General features: G+C 39.1%; 1 protein-coding gene across 3 annotated transcripts in view; it reads left to right on the forward strand.

Moving 5' to 3' along the window:
- KIF4A (kinesin family member 4A) overlaps positions 1-26681 on the forward strand; it is a 91905-nt gene that overhangs the window by 22166 nt on the left and 43058 nt on the right. For all 3 annotated transcript variants that reach the window (XM_043974584.1, XM_043974585.1, XM_043974586.1), the window contains 8 exons: positions 3229-3345; positions 5422-5597; positions 8620-8681; positions 19300-19432; positions 21055-21113; positions 21197-21302; positions 24567-24623; positions 25594-25779. In XM_043974584.1, coding sequence (XP_043830519.1) covers positions 3229-3345; positions 5422-5597; positions 8620-8681; positions 19300-19432; positions 21055-21113; positions 21197-21302; positions 24567-24623; positions 25594-25779 — 896 coding nt within the window. The remainder of the gene's footprint in view (positions 1-3228; positions 3346-5421; positions 5598-8619; positions 8682-19299; positions 19433-21054; positions 21114-21196; positions 21303-24566; positions 24624-25593; positions 25780-26681) is intronic.

The following is a 26681-nucleotide window of genomic DNA, read 5'->3' on the forward strand; positions in this document are numbered from 1 at the left end:
TAACACCATTATTAGAGAGGAAAGTCATAGACCCTTAAATCCATTGCATTTCTACCTAAGCTAAATCTAAAAAGTGGCGGTTGTAGGAAGCCAGGAGGAAGTTGACAGGAGATAGTGGTTGACAGCAAAGGAGGTGGACCAAGACTGCTTGAAGATACTTGCTGACAACAGGGGCCTGGCAAAGGATTCATTTGGACCATTTGGGTAGTTTAAAAAAAATTTTTTTTTTTCAGGACAATGAGGGTTAAGTGACTTGCCCAGGGTCACACAGCTAGTAAGTGTCAAATGTCTGAGGCTGGACTTGAACTCAGGTCTTCCTGAATCCAGGGCTGGTGCTTTATCCACTGTGCCACCTAGCTGCCCTTGGGTAGATATTTTTTAAACCAATATTTTTAAAAAGTTTTGGATCTAAACACAAATTTCCATATACAGAGCAGAAAACAAAGAGAAGATTGTGTGTGAAACTCTCCATTTCATAATGCTTTTAAAATAAATATATATATATATATATATATATATAGTCCATACGTTACTTTCAAAACTTGTCTGAGTTTTTCAAACACTTGTCTGTTTCTTTCTGCTCTCTTCTGTGCATTTTAAAAATGTTTCAGTGGCCCTCTTTTGAGGGGGAGGGGACAATCAATATTACTGACCTCCTTCTCTTTTACCCCACCCCCTAGATTTTTGAGGTTCAGAGTACTGTGTCTTCAGAGCCGACTATGGCGTCTTGGAACTGGATGCTAGGGTCTCTGGGTTTTTCTGTCGGACAGTCAGTCAATAAACATTTCTTAAGCATCTATTATGTGCCAGGCACTATGCTAAGTGCTGAGGATACAAAAAGAGGCAAAAGACTGTCCCTGTCCTTAAGGAGCTTACCATCTAATGGAGAAGACAACAAGCAAACAAATATATACAAACAAGCTATATACAAGACAAATGGGAAGTTATTCAATGAAGGAAGGCACTAGAATCATGAGGAATTGATAAAGGCTTCATGTAGAAGATAGGATTTTATTTGGGACTTCAGGGAAGCCAATAGGTGAAGATGAGCATGGAGAGCATTCCAGGTATGGGGTATAGCCAGAGAAAATGGCTGGACTTGAGTGATCAAGTGTATTGTTCCCTAGAATGGCAAGAACTGTCAGAGCATGTGGGTAAAAAGATGAAAAGTAGGAGGGGACTAGGTTATAAAGGGCTTTGATGCCAAAGGATTTTATATTTGACTCTGGAGGTGTTGGGGAGTTACTTGAGTTTATTGAAAAATCACTTTGGTGACTGACTAGAGGATGGATTAGAGTGTGTGTCGGGGAGTGACTGGCAGCAGGCAGGCCCACCAGTGGGCAAGTGAAGTAGTTCTATGTCACATGCTGCCATGTTCTCCCTGGTGCCTGCTTGCAGGCTGTATACTTTTACTTGTTCTACATATGGTATTCTGAGTACAGATTTGCACCATAGCTTTATACAAAGGTAGAATAACATTTTCTATTTTATTTCCAGTGGGGGTTTTTTGTTTGTTTTGTTTTGTTTTTTGGTGGGACAATGAGGGGTTAAGTGACTTGCCCAGGGTCACACAGCTAGTAAGTGTCAAGTGTCTGAGGTGGGATTTGAACTCAGGTCCTCTTGAATCCAGGGCTGGTGCTTTATCCACTGTACCACCTAACTGCCCTCCAGTGTTCTTAATGATACACAAAATGTTGGATCTTTTTGGCTACAGCCTCAACAATAAGTTGTATATTTGCTGATTTCCAATCTCTCCTAATTATCCTCCTTAATTTCAATTCAACAAATATGTTAGCTGGTCATAATATAGAACCAGAATTTATTTTTATTACCTTTACTTAATTGAATAAAATGGTGTGTAACCTTGTCTAAAAAGCATTTAAAGTGAACATTTTTTTATTTCTCCCCAAAAAAACCCAAAACAAAACCAAAACACCTATATAGGCCTTGAATTAATTTCTCTCTATATTTCCTCAAGTAGCCCACTGGGTGTCAGTGGAAAATAAGTTCTATACCTTCACTATAGCTGACAAATTTGCATTAAATCCCATGGGTGACTCAGAAAGAAGGATCAGAAAAGATTCCTTTTTTTCTGACAGTATGCTTACTGTCTCAGCCTGAAATAATCAAGGAGCAATAATTTCTTGAGTGCCCTCATTGGGTAAATTTTTCTTGAATGTGAGTTGCTTTGGGAATATTGTAAACAATAAGTTTTTGTTTTTTCTAAAGATGGAACTACCCAATTTGAGAAATGAGTTCTAGTATATTTGTTTTAAAATTAGAGCAATTAACTTTATCAGATATAAGATATAGAAGTTCAGAAAAGAGGAATATTAGTGTAAGTTAAAGTAGTTGAAGAAGGATTAATGGTGGAAGAGAACACTGACAGGCACATAGTAGAAACAAATTTGCATAGATAATGGGAAAACCATGAGCCACAATAGTGAGAGGGGAATTAATAGAGTGTTCTCAAAGAACAGTGTAGAGACTGACCCCACTGAAACAATGAATACATGTAGAAAATAATGAGAAATGACAATCTGGTGTCAAATTATAGAGAACTTTCAAAGATGCTTAGAGAAATTTGAACTTGATGCAGCAGGAAGTAAGGAGTCCTTGTAGTAGAGTTCTAGCAGCATGAGAAGAGACTGAGGTCTGAAAATGTGGGATATGTGTGATACAGAGTGAGTAATCTAGCTTGCCTGGTACAGTGAGCATCTAAAGGAAAAAAAAAAGTGGGGGCATTGAAGAGATTGCAGCTAGATTATGGAGGGTCTTAAAAGACAGGCCTAGGCATTTCTTTTTATTTGCTAAGCAATGGGTATCTAGTAAAGGTTTTTGAATAGTGGAGTGACATGAGTAAAAGGATACATTAAGAAGATTAATCTGCATAGGGGAGACTAGAGGGGATAGACAACAAGAGGTGGGTTAGCCTGTTAGGCTAAATAGGTTACTTTTGTTTCTCTGGTAAAGAGTGAAAAACATCAATGAATTTGACTGTGCAGTGTGCCAATTAATAAATTAAGCACCTCATTCAACTCTTTGAATTCCATTGGACTAAATGCTTAGTGCCAGATTTCCACTTGGTTTTTGTGGAGAATTAAGTGGGACTTTAAGCCTTGAGTTTCTAGTGTTTTCTCAAGACTGTTCTTTTTCCCATTTTAAGAAAAAGGATTCTAATGCTAGATAAATCTACATAACTTGATTTCTCTCTTTCCTTACTATTAGGCATTAATATTAACAGAGGTCTCCTATGCCTGGGAAATGTAATTAGTGCACTTGGAGATGACAAAAAGGGTGGCTTTATCCCCTACAGAGATTCCAAGTTAACCCGTCTACTTCAAGGTAAGTCCACACAGCCTCTAAACATGACAGAATCTCAGGATAATGATTTGGGAATGGGATAAACTGGGAACTGATAAAATTCAAGCTTTGATTTGTGCTAGATATGGGTTTGTGACCAAAAGAAGTAAGAATGGCAAGCAGCTTTCTGGAACAATAGAAAGCTGGCTTGGTATCTCTTGTGGCTAAAAAGAATGCTCCTTAATTTAAAAATTTTTGTACAAACAGAAGCAATGCATCCAGAATTAGAAGGGAGGCAGAAAGCTGGGAAACAATTTTTGAGGCCAGTACTTCTGATAAAGGCCTCATCTCTAAAATATATAGGGAACTAAATCAAATTTATAAGAATCCAAGTCATTCCCCAATTGAGAAATGGTCAAAGGATATGAACAGGCAGTTTTCTTTCTTTTTTTTTTTAATTAATAAAGTATTTTATTTTTTTTCCCGTTACATGTAAAGATTCTCAACTTTTGTTTATACAGGCTTTCCAGTTTCAGATTTTTCTCCCTCCCTCCCCTCCCTCCCCCCTCCCTTAGACAGCAGGTAATCTGATAGAGGTTATATATATATACACACACATAATAACATTAAACATATTTCTGCATTAGTCATGTTATAAGAGAAAAATCAGAGCAATGAAGACAAACCTCAAAATAGAAAAACATCAGCACTGAAAACAAAAGAAATAGTATGGTTCATTTAGCATCTATACTCCACAGTTCTTTTTTTTTTTTTCCTGGATTTGGAGATCCCTTCTCTCATGAGTTCCCTCGAACTCTTCTGTACCATTGCATTGGTGAGAAGAATATAGTCCATCACAGTAGATCAACACTCAATGTTGATGATACTGTGTACAATGTTCTTCTGGTTCTGCTCATCTTACTCATCATCAGCCCACACAAGACCCTCCAGGTTTCTCTGAACTCCTCCTGCTCATCGTTTCTTACAACACAATAGAATTCCATTACATTCATATACCACAACTTGTCCAGCCATTCCCCAATTGATGGGCATCCCCTCAACTTCCAATTCCTTGCCACCACATAAAGAGCAGCTATAAATATTTTTGTACATGTGGGTCCCTTTCCCCTTTCCATGATTTCTTTGGGCAAAAGACCCAAAAGTGGTATTGCTGGGTCAAAGGGTATGCACAGCTTTATCGCCCTTTGGGCATAATTCCAAATTGCTCTCCAGAATGGTTGGATCAGTTCACAACTCCACTAACAATGCATTAGTGTTCCAATTTTTCCACAGCTTCTCCAACATTTATTATTTTCCTTTTTTGTCATTTTAGCCAATCTGATAGGTGTCAGGTGGTACCTCAGAGTTGTTTTAATTTACATCTCTCTAATCATTAGAGATTTAGAACATTTTTTCATATGGGAATAGATAGCTTTGGTTTCTTCATCAGAAAACTGCAGGGAGGGGAGAGGGAGGGGAGGGAGGCAGAAAAATCTGAAATTGGAAAGCTTATATAAACAAAAGTTGATAACTATCTTTACATGTAATGGGGAAAAAATAAAATACTTTATTAATTAAAAAAAAAAGAATGCTCCTTGGTATCTGTTAGGCTATTGATGTTCAGGGAGGATTCCTTGCTGAGTTAAAACTCACTAAGACAGGGGCAGTTAGGTGGCACAGTGGATAGAGCACCTATCCTGGAGTCAGGAGTACCTGAGTTCAAATCCGACCTCAGACACTTGACACTTACTAGCTGTGTGACCCTGGGCAAGTCACTTAACCCCAATTGCCTTATTAAAAAAAAAAAAACCTCACCAAGACAGAGCATCCTGAGAATATCTAATGAAAAAGTCACTAATATGATCAGACTAGGCCTTAATGACTGCTCTGTAGAACAGCAGGAAACCCTTTCTCAAGTAAGTTTAGGGGATGAGTAACTTGGAATTATGCTCTATACGTGGAAAAATTTGGCACTTCACAGTTGTTAGGAGGTCCATATCTCCACCATAAGCCTATAAGGTCTCAGAGCCTCTGGATTTGAATTCATCAAGCAAAATCAAGAGCTTTCTCTGCATCTTCCTTACTTGGTTTCAACTCCATAGCACTGTTCTCTTTCAGACTCACTAGGTGGTAATAGCCATACTCTCATGATTGCCTGTGTGAGTCCCGCAGACTCCAACCTAGAAGAAACAGTAAATACACTGCGCTATGCTGACAGGGCAAGAAAAATCAAGAATAAACCCATTGTCAACATTGATCCCCAAACGGCTGAACTTAATCATCTGAAGCAACAGGTACTAGAGACAAAATCTGATGGTAGTCAATGGTATTACTGAATTTAGCATCTTAATTTTTCATTATCATGGGTTTAAAAAAATATTGATTCAGGGGCAGCTAGATGGCGCAGTGGATAGAGCACCGGCCCTGGAGTCGGGAGTACCCGAGTTCAAATCCGGCCTCAGACACTTAACACTTACTAGCTGTGTGACCCTGGGCAAGTCACTTAACCCCAATTGCCTCACTAAAAAATATATATATATATATATATATATATATATATATATATATATTGATTCAGTGCTGGGGCATAATCACATTTATTAATCTTGTTTTGTAGGAGAAGATATTACTAGGGATGCTGGTTCTTTCTAAGATGGTCTGGCCAGTTAAAAAACATTAATGCACCCATACTGGATTTATTCTTTTTCAAGGCATTCTTTTCCTCACTGGCTTTTTGTACCTCTTTTTTTTTTTTTTTTTGCGGGGCATGGGGGGGGGGGGTTAAGTGACTTGCCCAGGGTCACACAGCCAGTAAGTGTCAAGTGTCTGAGGCCAGATTTGAACTCAGGAACTCCTGAATCCAGGGCCCGTGCTTTATCCACTGCGCCACCTAGCTGCCCCCTTTTGTACCTCTTTTACCATTTGGCCTACTCTGTTTTTTAAGGTGTTATTTTCTTCAGTATTTTTTGTGTGTCTCCTTTACCAAGTTGTTGACTTTTGTTTCATTATTTTCTTGTGTCACTCTCGTTTCTCTTCCCATTTTTTTTTCTCTCTTCCTCTCTTACTTGACTTTCAGTACCTTTTGAGTGCTTCCATGGCTTAAGACCAATTCATATTTTTCTTGGAGGCTTTGGATGTAGGAGCTTTGATTTAATTATCTTTTGAGGGTATGTTTTGATCTTCCTTGTCACCATAGTAACTTTATATGATCAGAATTTTTTCTGTTGTTTGCTCATTTCCCCCAGCCAATTTCTTGACTTTTAACTCTTTGTTAAAATAGGGTTCAGCTTCCAGAGTGGAGGGCATGCTGTCCCAAGCTTCAGGGGGTTTGTGCAGCTGTTTTCAGAGAAAATTCTAGGGATCTGTAAGTTTTCACTTCACCAAGGTGGTATGATCTAAGGAGAGGTATATTTACCACTCTCTTGGCCTGTGCTCTGGTCTGTGAGTGACCATAAGCCCTCTTTTATACCTTGGAACTGTGAGGAGGGTCTCTGCTCCACTGAGGCTGTGGGCTGTAGTGTGCTAGTGTTCCTGCCCACCCTGGGATCACTACCTAGGACTGTGACCCAGATCTGAATATGGGCAAAGCAACAGAGTCTTGACTCAGTGCTAGCAGAGAGACCTCTGTAATCTCCTTCTGTCCAGTTGTTCGACCCACTTACTGTCTGTGGGCTGAGAGTTCTGGAAATAGTCACAGGCTCCTCTGATTCAGTGGCTCCCAAGACCTGGTCCTGGTTTCCTGGGGCCTGGTTTGTACTGGTATGGCTTACACTGGACTGTGCACTCTACTCTCACCTCAGTACAACAGATCCTTTCTTGCTGACTTTCTAAGTTGTCTTTAGCTGGAAAATTATTTAGTCCTGTCCTTCTGTGGATTTTGCTGCTCAAGGAATTATCTTATGGCGTTATTTAAAGGTATTTGGAGGGGAGCTCAGGTGAATCATTGCATTTCCTCCACCATCTTGGCTCCACCTCCCTGGATTTCTTCTTTTTACCATGCCCTAAAAATTACTTCGGCCAAAATCTTAGGGAGCTTTAAGAGGTAGTCTACAGTGAGAGAGATTTTCTACTATAAATATCTCAAAGACAGACGAGAGTTTCTGGACCCGGGTACCAGAAATCTACATTTGCTTTTGGTTAAGCATGCAGTAGACTACCTAATTGGGTATATGATCATTTGGCCCCTACCAAGGATCTATTAAGTAATCGTAGACTTAAAATGTTACCGCTGAAAGAGACTTTGAAGAGAATATACTCTAATCCTCTCATTCTAGAGGAGAAAACATAAAAACAAACTCATTAGCTCTTCCTCCCCACTTTTTTATCCCTGTCAGTTGAATCACCGTTGTTCCAGATCTTCTCTTCCTTCATTTTCCAAAACCAAATCCTATCCATTTTTTTTTTAGAAAAGGACAGGCAGGAGACATTGCCTGTCCTTTTCTCTATATCCCTACTCTCCCGTTCTAGGTCATCCAATACCCCCATATTTCTGGATAAAAACACTTTCCCTACAGGCAGAGTCTGTCTTGAATCTTTCCTTCTACCTCCCTTACTCTGTTCTATTCTCCCTACTGCTGCCAGATCAGTCTTCCTAAAATATTGAGTCTTCATTCTTATAGTCAGAAATCTTCAGTGGTTCATATTTATTACCACATAAAGTCTAAACACTTCTTCCAGATTGTTGAGACCCTCCACAGTGCAACCTTATTTCTATACAACCCTATTTCTCACTGTTTCCCCAACACACACACACACACACACACTGCTTCTGTCAGGCCACTTGCTTCACTGTTCTGCCAATGTATTTTGTTCATTCCTATCATTTCTTCCTTCCTGGAATGATCTCTTCTTAGCTTCTCTAAATCCTACTTGTTCTTCAAGATCCTGCTCTATGCTATATGAAGCCTTCCTCTTTAGCACCCTACGTAACATCTGACAACATCCAACTATCCTAATGCATTTGTTCTTGAGTCAGGTTTGTTATATTTGCAAGCACATCTCAATCTTGTATTCTATATACATATACATAGATAGCCTAGCACAATGCTGAGCACGTAATAGGTGGTCAGTAAGTACATTGGGTTTTTTGCTTTGACAAATGATGGCAGTTCATCCTAAAAGCAGGGGATAGTGGAGCCAGCTTAATATTATTCTTCTATTGATCATCTCATAAGCATTTATACTGCTGCTTCCTTCCTTGAGCATCCAAGATTGCCTAAAATTTAATGGTCATTGGATGAAATGAAAATTAATCTAATCTCCAAGAGATAATTAGCTTTTGATTGATATAGATATTGTTTTCTTTGATTCTCTCAGGTACAGCAGCTGCAAGTCTTGTTACTACAAGCCCATGGAGGGACCCTGCCCGTGTCTATCAAGTAAGAGTCATGGACTAGTTAAAGTGTGTATTCTTCTCCATTCCTAACTGTACCCAGTCTTGTTGGTGTTTGTGATGTCACTCAGCACAAGTACAATGATCCTAATTTGTTGGTTCTTTAGTATTTGGCAAGTTGTCTTTCTAATTCTTTTCCTTTAATTTGGACTGTGTGACAACCCATGCACCACCCTACAATATTCAAACAGGATGTTATATAGGGGGAAAAATGGCATAAACCAAGACTTTGCTTTAGAGAAATCCCTATACTCTCAATTTCTTTGTTTTGAATCCCTTTTTTGGCTTTTAGAATTCATTCATTTCCAAATATACCCTCCATCCTGACTGATACACAGCAAGCCTTGTCTTGTACGAAACATTTTTTTCTAAAATCATAAAAGTATTTTATTATTTTCCAGTTACATGTAAAGATAGTTTTCAACATTTGTTTTCATAGGATTTTTTTGTTCCAGATTTTTCTCCCACTCTCCCTTCCTTCCCCCCTCCTCCAAGATGGAAATCAATCTGATATAGGTTGTATATGTACAATCACATTAAACATTTCTGCATTAGTCATATTGTGCAAGAAGCAGAACACAAGGGAAAAACCTCATAAAAGAGAAAAAAATACAGCCAAGAAATAGAAACAGTATGGTTCAATCTGCATTCAGAATCCACAGTACTTTTTTCTGGATGTGGAGAACATTTTCTATCATGAGTTCTTTGAAATTGTTTTGGATCATTGCACTGCTAAGAAGAGCCAAGTCTATCACAGTCGAACATCACACAATGTTGCTGTTTCTGTGTACAATGTTCTCCTGGTTCTGCTTATCTCACTTAGCATCAATTCATGTAAGTCCTTCCAGTTTTCTCTGAAATCCTCCCGTATGAAACTTTTTTTTTTTTTTACAAAAATTTGGCAAAACCGACTGCATGTGACTGTAAATACAACATTCCACACCTTTGTGTTGAAAGGGAGGCAGCTATTAGTTGTAATTTAGTATTACCTTGTGTGATGTTTAAAATCTAGATTGTGGTAGCCTTAAATTAGAAGCTTTAGCACCAGTCTTTGGGCATTAAACATTTATTAAAGCATACAGGTATTCACATGGAGTTCAGAAGGTTAAGAAAAGGCCTGTCTAGCCTAGAGTTCCAGCCTGGTTGGGTTCTTCCTCAAGTCCTCCACCACAAGCCTGTTAAAAAACAAACCAAAAAAAAAGTGGTTTACCTACAGAAGGAAAAGCTTGTTAAGGTTAAAGTATTTAAGCAGTCAGAATTTGGGGTATGCCACATTGTTTTAACTGGTTCCCCAATTCTCTGCACGCCAAAGTGGCCTTTGAGTATCTGCTAAATCCCATTATTTTATCACACTTGGTTTATATAGGTCCATACAATGAAAGCTGGGAGTTCCAGATTCTAACCTACTTCCAAATTCCTATGTAATGTAGAGCTTTGGCCTATGGGAGGAAGAATATCTGAAAACTTAAGGGTTTTTTTTGGAGGGGGGTGCTTTTTTTATTATTATTATTTTATTTTTTCCCAATTACATATAAAAACAATTTTAACATCTTTTTTTTTTCAAATTTTGAGTTCCAACTTCTGTCTCTCCCTCCCCTCCCCCTCATTGAGAAGGTAAGCGATTTTATATTGGTTATACATGTATAGTCATGAAAAACACATTTCCATGTAAGTCATTCTGTAAAAGAAACAAGAAAAATAAAGAAGTATTTTTGATCTGCATTCAGGTTCTACCAGTACTTTCTCTGGAGATGGACAGCACATTACATCATAAGTCCCACAGAATTGTCTTGGATTATTGTATTGCTGAGAATAGCTAAGTTATTCATAGTAGATCTTCGTACAATATTGCTGTTACTGTGTACTTTGTTTTCCTGGTTCTTCTGCTCATTTCACTTTTCATCGGTTCACATAAGTCTTTCCAGGTTTTTCTGAGAACATCCTGTTCATTTGTTCTTTCATACAGCTATCACTTCATAGGAACAGATAGGGCCATCCATTGGTATTTTGATTAGTGTTGCATTAAGCTTATAACTTTGGCTCAACCTAGCCATGACATCCAATTACTTAATTCTTTTTTTCTGTTAAGATACTGTTTTATAGTTGTCTATCTAGGGCTTGTGTGTGTGTCTTGATAGGTTGATGCCTAAGTACTTTGTAACATTTTGTCACCCTAAATATAGTCTGAGTTTTTTAAAGTTCCATTTGGTTTTAAGTATCTTTATTGTTTTGGTTTTTATTGTTGCTTTTTTGTTTTATACCAGTCTTTTTGCCTTAATTCTCTCTTCCCCCATTGAGCTGCTTCCTGATCCTTTCCTTTAAAAAAAAAAAAGACCTTTAGAAAAACCAAGCAGCATATAGATGTTATAATCAACAGTTCCCATCTGTATTTCCTGCCTCTCTGCTAAGAGAAGGGCCAGGTTTTGAATTCTAAATTCTATCCCTCCTTTTCTCCCTCCTCTCCCCATTCCCTAAGGCAGTAAACAGATATAGGTTATGCAAGAGCAATTATGTAAAACATTACCATAACAGTTATTTCGTTTAAGAAAACTTGAATAAAAGAAAAAATGAAAGAGTGAAAAATAGCCTGCTTCAGTCTGTGTTCAATCAATATCAGTTCTTTCTTTGGAGGTGAATATTATGTTTCATCAGTAGTCCTTTGGGATTGTCTTGGATCTTTGTCCTGTTGAGAATAGTTGTCATTCACAGTTCTTCATCAAACAATATTGCTGTCACTGTGCACAATGTTCTCCTGGTTCTGCTCACTTCACTATACATCAAGTCATACAATTCTTTCCAGGCCTTTCTGAAATCATCCTGCTTGTCATTTCTTATAACACAATAATATTTCATCACCATCATTGTTTAGCCATTCCCCAGTTGATGGCCATTCCTTTGATTTCCAATTCTTAGTCACCACACACACACACACAAAAAAGCTGCTATATTGTTGTACCAAATCTTTTTCTTTTGGGGATATAAACCTAGCTAGCCAGTGGTACTGCTGGATCAAAGAGGATGCAAAGTTTTATAGCCTTTTGGGCATAGTTCCAAATTGCTCTCCAGAATGATTGGATCTTTTCATAACTCCACCAAAAGTGGATTAGCATCCCAGCTTTCCCACATCCCCTCCAACATCCAATATTTTCCGTTTTTGTTGTATTTTCCACTCAGGTGTGAGGTGATATTTCAGAGTTGTTTTAATTTACCTTTCTATGATCAATAGTGACTTAAAGCGTTTTTTTCATATGACTATAAATAGCTTTGATTTCTTTGTCTGAAAACTGCCTGTCCGTATTCTTTGATCATTTCTCAATTGGGGAATGACTTGTGTTTTTATAAATTTGACTCAGTTCTCTATATATTTGAGAAATGAGGCCTTTATTAGAGATACTTGTTTCAAAAATTCTTTCTGAGTTTTCTGTTTTCCTTTATAATCTTGGTTACATTATTTTTTTGTGTGTAAAAGCATTTTAATTTTATATAATAAAAGTTATCTATTTTACATTTTGTATTCTCTATCTTCTTTGGTCCTAAATTCTTCCTCTGTCCAAAAATCTGACAGATAAAGTTTTCCATACTCTTAATTTGCTTATGGTATCACCCTTTATGTATAAATCATATACCCATTTTGACTTTATTTTTAGTATACAGTGTGAGATGTTGGTCTATACCTAGTTTCTGCCATAGTGTTCTCCAGTTTTCCCAGCAGTTTTTGTCAAATAATGAGCTTTTGTTCCAAAAGCTTGGATCTTTGGGTTTCTCATATACTAGAGTCATTTACTATAATGTAATTTGTACCTATTCTATTCCACTGATCAACCTATTTCTTAGCCACTACCAGATTGTTTTGACAATTACTGTGTTATAATATAGTTTGAGATCTGGTACTGCTAGACCGCCTTTCATAATTTTTCATTGATTCCCTTGATATTCTTGAGCTTTTGTTCTTCCAGATGAATTTTGTTATTATTTTTTCTAGATCTATAAAATGTTTCCGATAGTTTGATTGGTATGGCACTAAATAAATTAATTAACTTAGGCAGGATTGTGATTTTTATTATATTGTCTTGTCCTACCTATGAGCAATTAATATTTTTCCAATTATTTAGATCTGTCTTTATATGTGTGAAGGGTCTTTTTTTTTTTTTTTTTTGCAGGACAATGGGGGTTAAGTGACTTGCCCAGGGTCACACAGCTAGTAAATGTCAAGTGTCTGAGGCCGGATTTGAACTCAGGTACTCCTGAATCCAGGACTGGTGCTTTATCCACTGCGCCAACTAGCTGCCCCCATGAAGGGTCTTTTATAATTGTTGGCCATATAGTTCTTGTGTGTGTGTTGGCAGGTAGACTCTCAAGTATTTTGTATTATCTACAGTTATTTTAAATGGAATTTCTCTTTCTATCTGTTGTTGCTGGACTTTGTTAGTAATATATAGAAATGTTGATGATTTATGTGGATTTATTTTTTATCCTGCACTTTTCCTAAAGTTGTTAATAATTTCAAGTAATTTTTTAGTTGATTTCTAAGATTTTCTAAGAATAACATCATATCACTGCAGAGTGATAGTTTTGTTTCCTCCTTGCCTATTCTAATTACTTTAATTCCTTTTTCTAATCTTAGTCCTATACCTAACATTTCTAGTACAATATTAAATAATAGAGGTGATAATGGGCATCCTTGTTTCACCCCTGATTGTATTGAAAAGCTTATTCCCATTACAGATAATGCTCACTGATAGTTTTAGATAAATATTCCTTATTATTTTAAGGTAAGCACCATTTATTCCTATGCTCTTTAGTGTTTTTAATAGGAATGGGTACTGTATTTTGGCAAAGGCTTGTGCACCTATTGAGGTAATAATATGATTTCTGTTGGTTTTGTCATTGATATGGTTAATTATGCTGATGGTTTTCTAATATTGAACCAGCCTTGTGTTCCTGGTATAAATCCCACTTGGTCATAGTGTATTATCCTTGTGATATATTGCTGTAGTCTCTTTGTTAGCATTTTATTTAAAATTTTTGCATCAGTATTCATTAGCGAAATTGGTCCATAATTTTCTTTGTCTGTTTTGACTCTTCTGGTTTTGGTATCAGCACCATATTTGTCTCAATAAAGGAATTTGGTAGTACTTCTTCACTTATTTTCCCAAATAGTTTATATAGTATTGGGATTAATTGTTCTTTAAATGTTTGGTAGAATTCACTTGTGAATCCATCTGGTCCTGGTTTTTTTTTTCCTTAGGAAGTTCATTAATGGCTTGTTCAATTTCTTTTTCTAAAATTGGGTTATTTAAGTATTTTATTTCTTTGTTAATTTGAGTAATTTATATTTTTGTAAATATTCATCCATTTCATTTAGATTGTCAAATTCATTGGCATATAATTGGGCAAAATAGTTTGTAGCAATTGTCTTAATTTCCTCTTCATTAGTGGTGGGTTCACCCTTTTCATTTTTGATACAAATATCAATTTTTTCAGTCAACTCTCTCAGGTTTTTTAAATAAGCCAACTGTAAATAGAGATGTTTTAACCAATCCTTTATCGATCCTTATTTTCTTTATTTTTCTTGCCTTATTCCTCTAGCTAGCATTTTTAAAACTTTTGTCAAATGGTAATGGGTGAAAGTAGACAGCTCTTTTCTTATTGTAAAAATCCCTGTTTCTCCATTACATGTAATGAGTTTGTGGTTCAGATAACTTTTTATCATTAAGGAAAAATTAACTTTTAAAAAAATAGATGTTTTTTGACAACCACCATCAAGTCCTACTCAGTCTTATTATGGAAGTGTGACCCAGGATTCTCTAAGACTGAAGTAAAGGGCCAGGACCAGTGGCAGCAGCAGCACCTGTCTGTCTGGTGTCTAAGGACTGTCCTGCCTGCCTCCAGGCCTGGTAGCCATCATTCAGTCCCCGCAGCTCACGAGGACTCTTTGACTAGATTGATTCATGACATTTCAGATTCTTAGTGATACGATATGGTGACTGATTGTTTTCCCAATAATGAATCATCCTTTCTAAAATAAAAGCTGCCTTAAGGTTGCCTCTGGTTGTCATCAATTCTGCACAGCTATGAATTCTTAGGTGACAACTTTTTATTTTAGAAAAGAATGTCTGGGGTTTTTTTTTTTGGAAATTGATTTGTGTTTGAATTCCTTTCTCTGAGCTTTCAGGATATTGTATTCCATCTGCTTCTCTCATTTTTCATTTTTGTAGAAGAATCTTGTGCAATTCACATTGATGGGTTTTTCACGAGATGTTTTTCTTTTTGCCTACTATAAAATCATTTCCTTGCCATTATCCTGAACTTTGACAATATGTTTGATTAAAGTAAATTTAGGGTTCACTCCTTTGGGTAGACTGTAAATTCTGTTCATTTATAATCTCCCTATTTTTCCAACTTGGAAATTTTTGTACACGATTCCCTGAAATATAGTAGTCAGCCTCTTTTTTACCTTCATTAGAAGGTAATTTCCTTGAATGCAGAAACTTTTTTCATTTCTCTGTGTCCCCATTGCTTAGTACACAGTGCCTAGTGTATGATGAGAGCTTAATAAATGCTTGTTTGATTTTCCTGACTGTTTTTCTGGAGCCCAGTAATTCTTATTAATTTTTTTTCTGCTTGTTCTACCTTATGAATCCATTAGTTTTTCAATTGAGCCAGTTGCTTTGTTTCTCTTTTACATAGCTTTTTTGGGGGGGGGCGAGGCAATTGGGGTTAAGTGACTTGCCCAGGGTCACACAGCTAGTAAGTGTCAAGTGTCTGAGGCCAGATTTGAACTCAGGTCCTCCTGACTCCAGGGCCGGTGCTCTATCCACTGCGCCACCCAGCTGCCCCTACATAGCTATTTATAAACTCCTTCATTAATATGTCCATAGATTCTAGTCATACTCAATTCTTTATTTTTCTTTTGAGAGTTTCTAGTAATTGTTCTTCTTTTTGTTGTTGATTGATTTGTTTGAAGAAGGTATTAAGGAGAGAGGACTTTTCACTCCTCCATAATCCCAGGAAGTCCATCTAGAAAGCTTGTCTCCATTTTTATCTCTTCTTTTACTCCTCTTTTGCACTTAGAAAAGGGTCCATCAAGCTTCTGTACTAAACTTAGTTGATACCTGCAGATGTTCACTTAATTTTAATTCCCAACATAGGCAACTGACTAGTATCCAAGTGAAGGTATCTTGGTTTCACATTGCCCCTTTTTGCCAAATGACCATTGACAAACCATAGTCACACATTTCCTTGTTAATTCTAGTCTACTAGTCTATGCACATTTCCTCCATCCTCCCAGGCTTCCGTATGCCTCTCCCAGGTCAACTAGTCATGGATCTGTTTAATGCCCCTAATTTTTGACTACCAACTTTTTTCCCGTTTTGTTTTGTGGACTTTTATGTTCTATATTCTCTATATTCCTATAGTATCTATCTATCTATCTCTTGTAGCACTTAAGTGTTTAAAAAATTTGTTTCAAGCTAAAGAGGCAAGTACTATAGGGAAAGAACACTGGACTTAGGCAAAGGGCCTGGGTTTGAATCTTGACCTTGTCACTTACTAGCTGGGTTATCCTAGGCAAACAGGCCTTACAGGCCTGTTTCCTTATCCACAAAACAAGAGAATTGGATTAATTGCTCTCTAAGGCCACATACAGCTTTCATATTCTATCATTCTAAAATGACTGATGTGTCCATAACTTACCACATTTTTGTCAGAAAAATGGCCAGATGACTTGGATTTCATAATTTCTCCTTTTTTAGTCAATTTTGAAAAATAAAATAAGAATATATCAACATTAGAACTGGCCAGCTAATAATATTAAATGTGAAAGATCACTTTTTGGTAAAGCTCATAAACTAGCAACAAAGGGAACAACCATCAGCTTCCTTTAGAGTATGTATTCTTCACTTTATTTGTGTCATGGACACTTTTGGCCCTCCAATGAAGAAGCTTTTGGACTCCTTTTCAGAATAATGTTTTTAGGGGGCAGCTAGGTGGCACAGTAGATAAAGCACTGGCCCTGGATTCAGGAGGACCTGAGTTCAAATCTGGCCTCAGACACTTAACACATACTAGCTGTGTGACCCTGGGCAAGTCACTTAACCCTCATTGCCTGCAAAAAACAAAACAGAATAATGTTTTTAGATGCATAAAAATCATGGGGTTATGAAAGAAAACAATTATATCAAAATAGTTATAGAAGTATTTTAAACATTCCCAGGCCCCAGGTTAAGAATCCCTGATCTAGAATAATGAATCATTTTCAACAATGTTCTTTCATAAATGCCTCACCAGCAAATTTTCCACAGTGTAATTTGAGACCCTAGTATTAATTTTGATGAGATTCACCTTGCAGTTTTTGCTTATGAGCAAGCTAAAAACTCAAAGGGCTTCTGAGTTCATGGGATCTTTGAACTGGGTAAGAGCCCATCTACTTTATCCCTGAAACCCTATCCTGTCCTTTTTGGAGATTAAGGGCAGCAGCTGGTTACCATCTTCTCTATAGTAACCCTTATTTGTCTTAAAGATTATTCCATTTCCCCGAAGTCTTTGGATCAAATTGCAGTTCTTTTGACCTTTCTAAAATCCCATGGGAACATTTCATATTAACTGAAATACATATTGTTAGAACACTTCATTTTTAAAAAATTATAGCCATGATAGACATCATCAAACATGACCATTTTATATACAAAGAACTGAAAAGGGGGAGTGTGCGTGCGTGTGTGTGTGTGCGTGCGCGAGAGAGAATCTATTGCATATAGTTTGGATTTAGAAAAATATGTATTAAATTTGACATGATAGCACACATACTGTCCTACTTATCTGAGCCTTCTGCTCTCTTTGTATTTTTTAATGTTTTACTGATGCTTGATTTTTTCCCCTTTTGTCATGATCACTATGCCCCCAAACTCTCAACCATTTCTTATAACAAAAAAATATAGTCAAAATCAAATTTATACATGGTTAAATCTAAAATGTATATTGCATTTGGCACCTCTCTGCAAAGAGATGGGAAGCATGTTTCATTATTAGTCTCTGAGTAATTTGTCATTATATCAATCAAAATTGTTGAGTTTGAAGTTGTTTACATTTCCAATAGAATAATTATTTAGTAAGGTGATGGATTCAAGATGTAGAATGAGATCATTTCTTTTGCTTGACTGTCCATATTTCATTCTTTTGTTTGTTTTCTAGTTGGGGAGACAAAGTGGGAAAGCAGAGAAAATCAATGCTTGTTCATTTAAAAAATTATTTTGAAACAATATTGTAGTCATTGTATGAATTATCTTCCTGGTTTTACTCACTTCAGTCTGTATCAATTCAAATGAGTTATCGTAGGTTTCTTTGACTATGTCCCTTTCATATTTTCTTAAAGCACAATAATATTCCATTACATTCATATATCATTCTTCAATTGCTGCGTACCTGCCTTGTTTCCAGTATTTTGCTACAACAAAAAGTACTGCTATCAATATTTTTGCACAAATGGATCTTTTCCCTCTGTCTTTGATCTTGGGGGAGTTGGGGGGGAAAGGGATGCCTAGTAAGTGGTTGAGTTGGATAAAAAAGGTATGCATGGTTTAGTGACTTTTTAGGCCAAGTTCCAAATTTTATTCCAGAAAGGATCCACCATCAGTAGATTAGTGTGCCTGTCCTTCCATAGCCCCTCCAACAACTGTCCTTTTTCTCTTTTATGATCTTTGCTGTTTTGATGGGCATTAGGTAGAACCTCAATGGTATTTTAGTTTTCATTTCTCCTATTATTAGTAATTCGGAGCATTTTTCATCTGGTTGTTGATTGCCTGCCTTTCTTCTTTTGAGACTTCCTGGTCATATCCTTTGATAGATCCTACCCTATTTTTCCAGAACAGGCAAAAAATGACATATGTGCTCTACAGCTATACCTATAACCTTCCGCCCTTACCCCTCTAGTGCTGTTAGAAATAAAGAATTGTACAGCTACTTTCCCCTGGAGGCTATAGGAAGTGGGTCCTTAAATTAGACAAAACTAATAGACAGGAGGCGATGAAATATGCATTTCAGGAGAAGCAAAAGGGAGAGAACTCTTTCTTCTCCATCCCTTCTCCATCCCTTCTCCATCTTTTTTGGAAGGGGATGTTCTGATTTATGATGGGTTATGACATATCCTTTAGCCACTGGCCATCACTATAACTTACTTCTGTCAGTTTCTCTTTTTGAAGCCCATCTTAGTATTGTGCCTAGCAATATTGGTACCACTCCTACATATTATCTGACCATAGGGCTATTCAATGAAAATTTAGCTTCACTTCTCCCTACTGATACATAAGTGGCTTAGTCCCATAGCAAAGATGAGTGACCATTGTTTGCCATTCTTATTACAATCACGTCTGACTCTGAGTTCTCAGTTGAGAGGGATGTCAGAGTTCTTCTTCTTCTAAGGGACCACCTGAGTAGAATCTGACTAAATTGGATGTAATTACATGTAGAGACCCATGTGAAGGATGAGGCGGGACAACTTGGGGCACTTTTGCTCCCTAAGAAATAGCCCGTGAAATTTCTTTTTTGGCCGCCCTCTAGTGTAGAACTTTTCAGGTATTTTTCTCATGACTTGATTTCTTTTCTAGTGTGGAGCCGTCAGAGAATCTACAGTCCCTGATGGAAAAGAATCAGTCTCTGAGTGAAGAGAATGAAAAGCTAAGCCGTGGACTAAGTGAGGCAGCTGGGCAGACAGCCCAGATGTTGGAGAGGATCATTTTGGTGAGATGACAAGAGCTGTGTGTGCTCTGGACATTGACTAGCTTTAGTTTTCTTACTTATTCCTGCTTCTGATTGGCAAAGTTCATATGGAGTAGAATGATATTATAAAACCCTTTAGGCGACCCCCTTTGGTGCAAAACCTGTGGGTTTGTAATCGTGTTACCCCTATACAGAGCAGGTTCTCATTCTAGGGTGTTTGACTATAAAGTAAACTTAGGTATCTTTCTGTACCCATTTTCCTATTCCATCCCATATCAAAATGGAAACTATTACAGAGCACTTTGGAAAGGAGGAAATTGGGTCACTTTTTTGCCAACATAATCCAGTGCCCAGACTTGCCTTTCTTGCCAGTCCAAATATGAGGCTGGATATATAAATTTGGCCTTTAACAGGCAAGCTTTTGCCCAAAACCAACAAATTTCCACTCAATCTACATTTATGACCTATATTACAGTATGTTTTCCAACTAAAAGAGTAGGCTGCTTCCAAACCTTTATTTAAAGAGGACCACACTTAATACCTATTGCTGGCATAAGGGCAAGGGGTGATAATTGGTTCCCCTCCCCCCTTTTTTGCAAGGCAGTGAGAGTTAAGTGACTTGCCCAGGGTCAAACAGCTAGTGAGTGTCAAGTGTCTGAGGCCTGATTTGAACTCAGGTCCTCCTGGATCCAGGGCTGGTGCTTTATCCACTGAGCCACCTAGCTGCCCCTTTTACCTAAATTTTTTAATCACAGTTCTATATTTGATGCTTTGAGGTGATGCTACTGTTGGAGAGATGCATGAGTGTGGCTGTTTCTTGAACCAGCTCTACACCTATGTGACCTACTTTTATAACGTTATTAAGGCTGCTGCCTGACCTGGTAAACCTGTTGTTGGGTGGTCTGCTTAAGCTTTGTGGTAGCTACTAGTTTGCACAGGAACAAGAAATTTAGTACAATCTGGACCTCATATTAGATCAGGTATTGCCATATAACTGAGAAAAATTCCTTCACCAACCTGGGGCACCCTCTGCCCTACTCCCTGACTCATCCTCTCCCCCACCATCTACTACCACTTCTCTTGTTCTTTACCTTTCTCTTTTCACACCATGTTAGCCCTGTAGGACTAGTACATCTAGTCCTGATGTAATGTTATATAGGTAACACTATTGTCCTGGCATCTGTTGAGTTACTTTTTTTTTTTTGGTGAGGCAATTGCGGTTAAGTGGCTTGCCCAAGGTCACACAGCTAGTAAGTGTCAAGTGTCTGAGGTCAGATTTGAACTCAGGTCCTCCTGACTCCAGGGCTGGTGCTCTATCCACTGCACCACCTAGCTGCCCCTGTTGAGTTACTTTAAGAGGCATGGAGTAGCATGCTGGAAAACACAGCCTGCATACATGGCCCTAAACTTCTCTGTGGCAGGGCTGATACCTCTAGCTACTCAAGTGCGGTTTTTGAAGTGGTCGGGGTGGCCACTTTCCATTGCTGAATTTAACAGTGAATTTTTCTCTAAATACTTAAAGCCTCTGCAGTCCTCCAGGATTGTACTGGAGAAAGCCCCATCTCCATCCAGATTTTTTTTTTGAGCCATAGATGAATATAATTGGACAAGGCCTCTGATTGTCTTCTGTGTTTTTGTTACAGACAGAACAAACAAATGACAAGCTGAATGCCAAGCTAGAAGAGCTCAAGCAACATGCAGCGTAAGTTTCTTGTCATATGGACGGGGGAGGGACCGATGCCACCTTAACCTCCTTTCCTCTAATCCTCGCACTTGAACTTTCAGCTGCAAGCTTGATCTGCAAAAAGTAATGGCATCTCTGGAGGATCAAGAGTTAAAGGGAAATTTGGAGATAATTCATAACCTGCAGAATGTGATAGCTCAACTCTCGGTAAGCCAAGTAAAGATGGTATTGATCTGTGTACCACTTTGATACCCATAACATATCCATTGTAAGACCACCTCAGGGTGCAGTGGCTGGGACACATTCTTTTGCCATCATAGTCTCCTTAACCCCCTGAACTGGTAATGTGGCTCCCTGCAACAGTGTGGAACATGAAGAGCAGCCAGGTTTAGAGAAGACCGCCCTGTCATATATATTGCCTGCAGTGAAATAAGCTGAGGCCTGACTGAAGGACATCATTGTTACAGAGCAAGAGATGACCATGGGTAGCCCCATCTCTCCCTCTGGTAAAAATGACCCCCTACATTTGCTGTCCATGGAGCTGCAGTTTCACATCTGTAAAAGAATTCCTGAAGAAGAGGCCAGAGATTGGTGTCCTGCTAAGCTGTGCTGTTGAGATGGCTGATGCCCAAGTTTGATTCGGGAAGCCACTGCAAGACAGTACACCATTCTCATCTGTCACAGCAACTGCGAAGAGCATTGTTCTGCCTTATAGCCAAGGCCTGAGTGCCATTTGGTAAGATGCAAGAAAGACCAGGATGTATTTGTGAAGCAAGATAAGCTTCCCTCCAAGAGAATCTGACAGCTCGGCCAAGTGATAACCTACATGTTCTCCCAGAGGAAGGTGTGGCTGGCTCAGAGAAGCTCTGTCTGCCACAGAGATTGTCAAATAGACAATAATTAACAGAATTATGAGGGATTGGGAAAGGCTTCTAGTCAAACATGGGAAATAATCAGCTGGTAGATGCCAAAGATTTCAATCAACTATAAGAGTGGTGGGTTGCCATTAAATCACCTAGAGCAGAGGTTCCCAACCTGAGGTACAAGAAAGCTAAAGAAAGCTTTATTTATGCCAAATCAGTGCATCGCTTTATTGTCTGTATGACCCTGGACAGGGCACTTTGCCCCTCTCAGCCTCAGTTTCCTAATCTGTAAAATGGGGTAACATAGCAGCTACATAGGGCTTGTTGGGAAAATCAAATGAGATAATATTTGTAAAGTACTTTGCAAACCTTCAAGCACTAGCTATTATTTGGAAGTTTGCTTTTGTAGTGATTCATCTGTAGTGATTCTTAAAGTTGAATTCCATCGAGGAATGTTTCAAAAAGTTAGCTGGTTACATGTGCATGGTGAACTCTCAGATTTGTTCGTTTTCATAATGAACAGGGAGTATGGGAGCTGAAAAGTGTTAGGAACCCTAGACTTCCATGAAACAAACTTCTCATGCAAGGCCCTTTACTCTACCTTTCTATGGTGACCAGGGACATGTAGCTAGGAAATGGCAGAGGCAGATTTCAAACTGGAGTTCCCCAAACCCCAAGTGCTATCCCCTTTCCATGGTACCGCCTGACTGATAAATGTTCTATATGGAGGGCAAACACCTCTGTTCAGGTCATGGAGATCTATACCTCAGTCTCTTCCTCCTGGTTCTTTAATAATAGTAGTAACTCAGATTACTATAGAACTTTGCATATGTTTTCTCATATTTAAATCCTAGAATACAGTATCTTACTCTGATGTAGACATCCTTGTTACAGTTGCCTGTAAAGATATATACATAGATCCTATGTCCTACAAAAAGAAGCAAGTGTTAATTTACAGGTATGTCCCAGCAAGGATGGCTTAACATTTCTGAGCTTTGCCACCCTAGTTGTCAACTTTAGCAGGTCATCTTATATTACATGAGTCTCTCCATTGTAACCTTTAAGTGAGTAAAGGGAAGGGGTTGTTATTGAAAGAAGTACTCTAATACTAGGATTTAAATGTAGGCATTTTGAAGCCAAGATCCTGCAGGGCATGTGCAACAACAGTGTTTATTAAATGCCTGGATGTGTGCAGAGCACTGTGCTGGCTACTTTGGCCATGGCCAGAGAGTTTAGCTGCTTTACTAATTTTCTCTGGCTTCAATAGCACTTGAATTAGGAGCAAAGAGGGTGTATGATGAGTGTAAGTACCCCAAGATTGAGGCAGGGCAAGTCAAGATTGGCAATTGGGTAAGGGGGCAAGGGATTCGATAGAAGAGGACAGTGGAGAGTAAAGCCAAGGGTGACGGACAGCCTGGGACAGACCTGAGGGTGTAGAGGTGCGTTATGGTCAGATAAAGGAATCTGAGCATTCCTGAACATGGAGGTGGAACATTTGTGGGTGATAGTAAAATCAAGGGTAGGCCCATCTGTGCAGGGAGCTAAGGTGGAGTGGAGGAGGAGCTCATGGAAATGGAGTCAGCTGAAGAACTGAGAGGGTGCTGTTTGATGGAGGTCAGTCTCCTAGTGATTAAACTCAATGTCAGCTCATTAGTCCCAAATAGAAGTGGTTTCCATTGCCCTTCTCTCTGTACCAAACAAGCTGAGACATATTTTCTTTGTGAGCAGTTCCTAATTAAGGAGAGCTATTTGGCACTTTTATTGATTTCCTTCTCTCTCTAGACCAGATTCTTGTTCTCTGAGAGTCTGAGAGTCTGGTGCTTTAATGACTATAAAACATAGATCAAAGACAGGGATTGGGGGGCAGGGAACCATACCTGTGACTTGCACAGTAGATAGAGCTCTGGGCCTGGAACCTGGGAGATGAGTTCAAATCTTGCCTCAGATGCTTAGTAGCTATGTGAACTTGGGCAAGCCACTTCATCTTTATCTTAGTTTCCTTAACTGTGAAATGGGAATCATAAGCACACCTACCTCCCAGGGTTGTGGTGAGGCTCAGATGGGATCATTGGCACAGTGCCTGGTACTAAACACACCATATACATATTAGCTATTATTATACTGACACACCAATGCGGGTTGGTACCTTCTTTACCTGTGCTTTTAGAAAATTGCCCAGAGCACTAAGTTAAGTACCTTCCTCAGTGTCGGGCAGCCAGGAGACTAGAAACAAAGTCTTTCTGGCTTTGAAGCCAACTGGTGAAATAGATAAAGAAAGGGTACTTGGTGAAACAGAAAAGGACAATTCTCCGGGGCAGTGCTCCAATCTGATAGGCTCATTTCCGGCAGAAGAGGACACAGCAGTTACCTTTTTTTTTTTTTTTTTTTTTTTACAGAAGCCCCAAAGTTTTTCATCATGGGGAAAAAAATAATGGTGGCAAATGTGAAATGGGCTTCTGGGTTGGAGTATAGATGACTTCAGAATTGTGCTTGGTCCATTAAAAGGGTTTCTAAATACCTAGTTTTTTAAAACATTAAATGGCTGCTATAAAAACATCTGTCAACTTACCCAAAAAGGCCTTTTCTAAACTGAAGCGTTGTTTCACAGGATGAAACTGCTGCGTGCATGGCTTCAGCTGCTGATGTTCCTACAGAGCCAGATGCTGTGAGTAACCTGCCCTTTTGTGGCCAATTGCAAGCTTTAACGGAGCTGCTCCCTGTGACTGTGACTGTGACTGTTACTGTCTTCAGCAGCTTCATTGTCTCCACCATTCTTAGAGCCCTCTGATATTCGGGAAAGCTTTGCCTCTAGGACCTGGTACCTAGTAAAGGCCGGCAGAGCCACTCACTGATACCACAGCCATGTGCGTGCCATGCCGTGCCATGCCCTTTCCTGAAGCCTTGGTGGGCAGCATCCTTTATGTTGTTTCTCAAAATGAAGGAGAGAGAAATTAGGAAATTGTGTCCCAGAGCGAGAAGGGATTAGAGATGAAGTGCAGAAGGAAGGTTGTTCTTTCAGGCCAAAGAGAGATTTGTATGAGATGAGCCTCTTTGAGCATGAGAGACCAGAAAGAGGGAAAGGTAGGTGACATGGGTAGGGGACAAAGAGAGCAAAGCAGGTGGGGGTTGATGGCTAGACACCCAAGGGAATGGGCAAATCAGGCTGGTTGGTTGTGTGCTGTTCCTGCCTGCAGGCAAAGTAAGCATTTCTGGAAGTACTTTTTAAAACTGGACTGAGGGGGTGCAGAAACAGCTGCCTTGTAAGGGCTGACATTCACTACTACCACCCGCCTCCGTTTTCCCAACTCCCAAGATAACCTCTTTTGGGAAGGGTATAAGAAAGTGAGGAAAACAATTTAGATCAGAGGTAATGGGGCAGCCAAGATTCAGGTTTCCCAGACAACTATTGTTGGGAGAAAATATCAGTTCTAGGGTCGTCACTTAGATACGCTATTGGAATTATAGTGCTTGTGATTACAGTGAAATGAATGGCTCCGGATAAAGCTTGCAAACACTCAGCCACAGTCATGGGCTGGGAAGAACAGCTGTGAGGAACTGGGAGATGGCCAAGAGAAGTGGCTAGGTAACGGGGCAGAAGGAGTCCCAAATGCCTGTTTCTTCTGTTCCCTTGTTAGGGAGTGGAGACCAGCCCCAACACCAGCAGGTCCTCTTCCGGCTTCACCACGCAGCATGCACTGCGCCAGGCTCAGATGTCCAAAGAGCTGATAGAGTTGAATAAAGCTCTGGCTCTGAAAGAAGCACTGGCCAAGAAAATGACCCAGAATGACAGTCACCTGCAGCCCATTCAGTTCCAGTACCAGGTAAATTCTGCTGGCTTTGGAGATAGGGTTTGGATGCATCTGTTGGCTCTTTCCGTGACTGGACTCCTCTCTGCTGAAGTGATGGGTGCTTCATTTTGGATTCAGAAGACAAGGGGTTCAACCCAATACAGCTCCAGCGTTAAACTCTTAAAATACTAGAGGCCAGGAGCCCTAGCATTTATTTCATTCTTCCAAGTGTCTCTGTACAATGTGCAAAGAAATGCAGTTGGATAACACTGAAAAGGATAGTCTTGCCTTGCTTTCAGGGAAAGGCATATTCTAATGATGAGACAAAGGTTTGGTTTTGGCTGTTTTGATTCCACAAGTAGAAAAAGAATTTCTGTTCTGGTAATCAGGCTCGCCAGACTTTCGCCAGTGGCTAAATTATTTTCCATAGTATTTTTCAGAGTCACTGTGGTAATTCTTTCAAGGCAAGTCTCTGGCTATTAGGTTTCCACAAAGATTGGCCCCTAGCCCAACTCTTTTCAGTTTAACCTTGCTGGTTGGACATACCTGTGAACTTCTCAGGACACAAGTGGAGCATTCTTCCTTTATGGGCTTCCTCCATTCTTTCCAGCCATGTTCTAGTTCAGCCAGCCATATACATTCAGCCTCTACCCACCCAGACACTATATGTTTGCATCTGTATGGACCTACCAAATTTATTTTTGATTTCCACCCACATGTTTTGGGGAAAAAAAAGTTGTTTTGCCCCAAATGATTTTCACTGCCCCTCCCCACCCCCTCTACTACCACTACTTTGCAGTAACAACTGAGGTTGAGATAAATGTAGTTTGGCCTTTCAGCCATGAGCGTTGCCACACAGCACACTTCTACCCTTCTAGGAAAGGCACCAGTAGGGATTATGAGCCCCTGCTTCAATACATATCTGCTCTTTTCCC

The sequence above is a fragment of the Dromiciops gliroides genome, chromosome X (genome assembly GCF_019393635.1).
Source record: "Dromiciops gliroides isolate mDroGli1 chromosome X, mDroGli1.pri, whole genome shotgun sequence".
Lineage (NCBI taxonomy): Eukaryota > Metazoa > Chordata > Mammalia > Microbiotheria > Microbiotheriidae > Dromiciops > Dromiciops gliroides.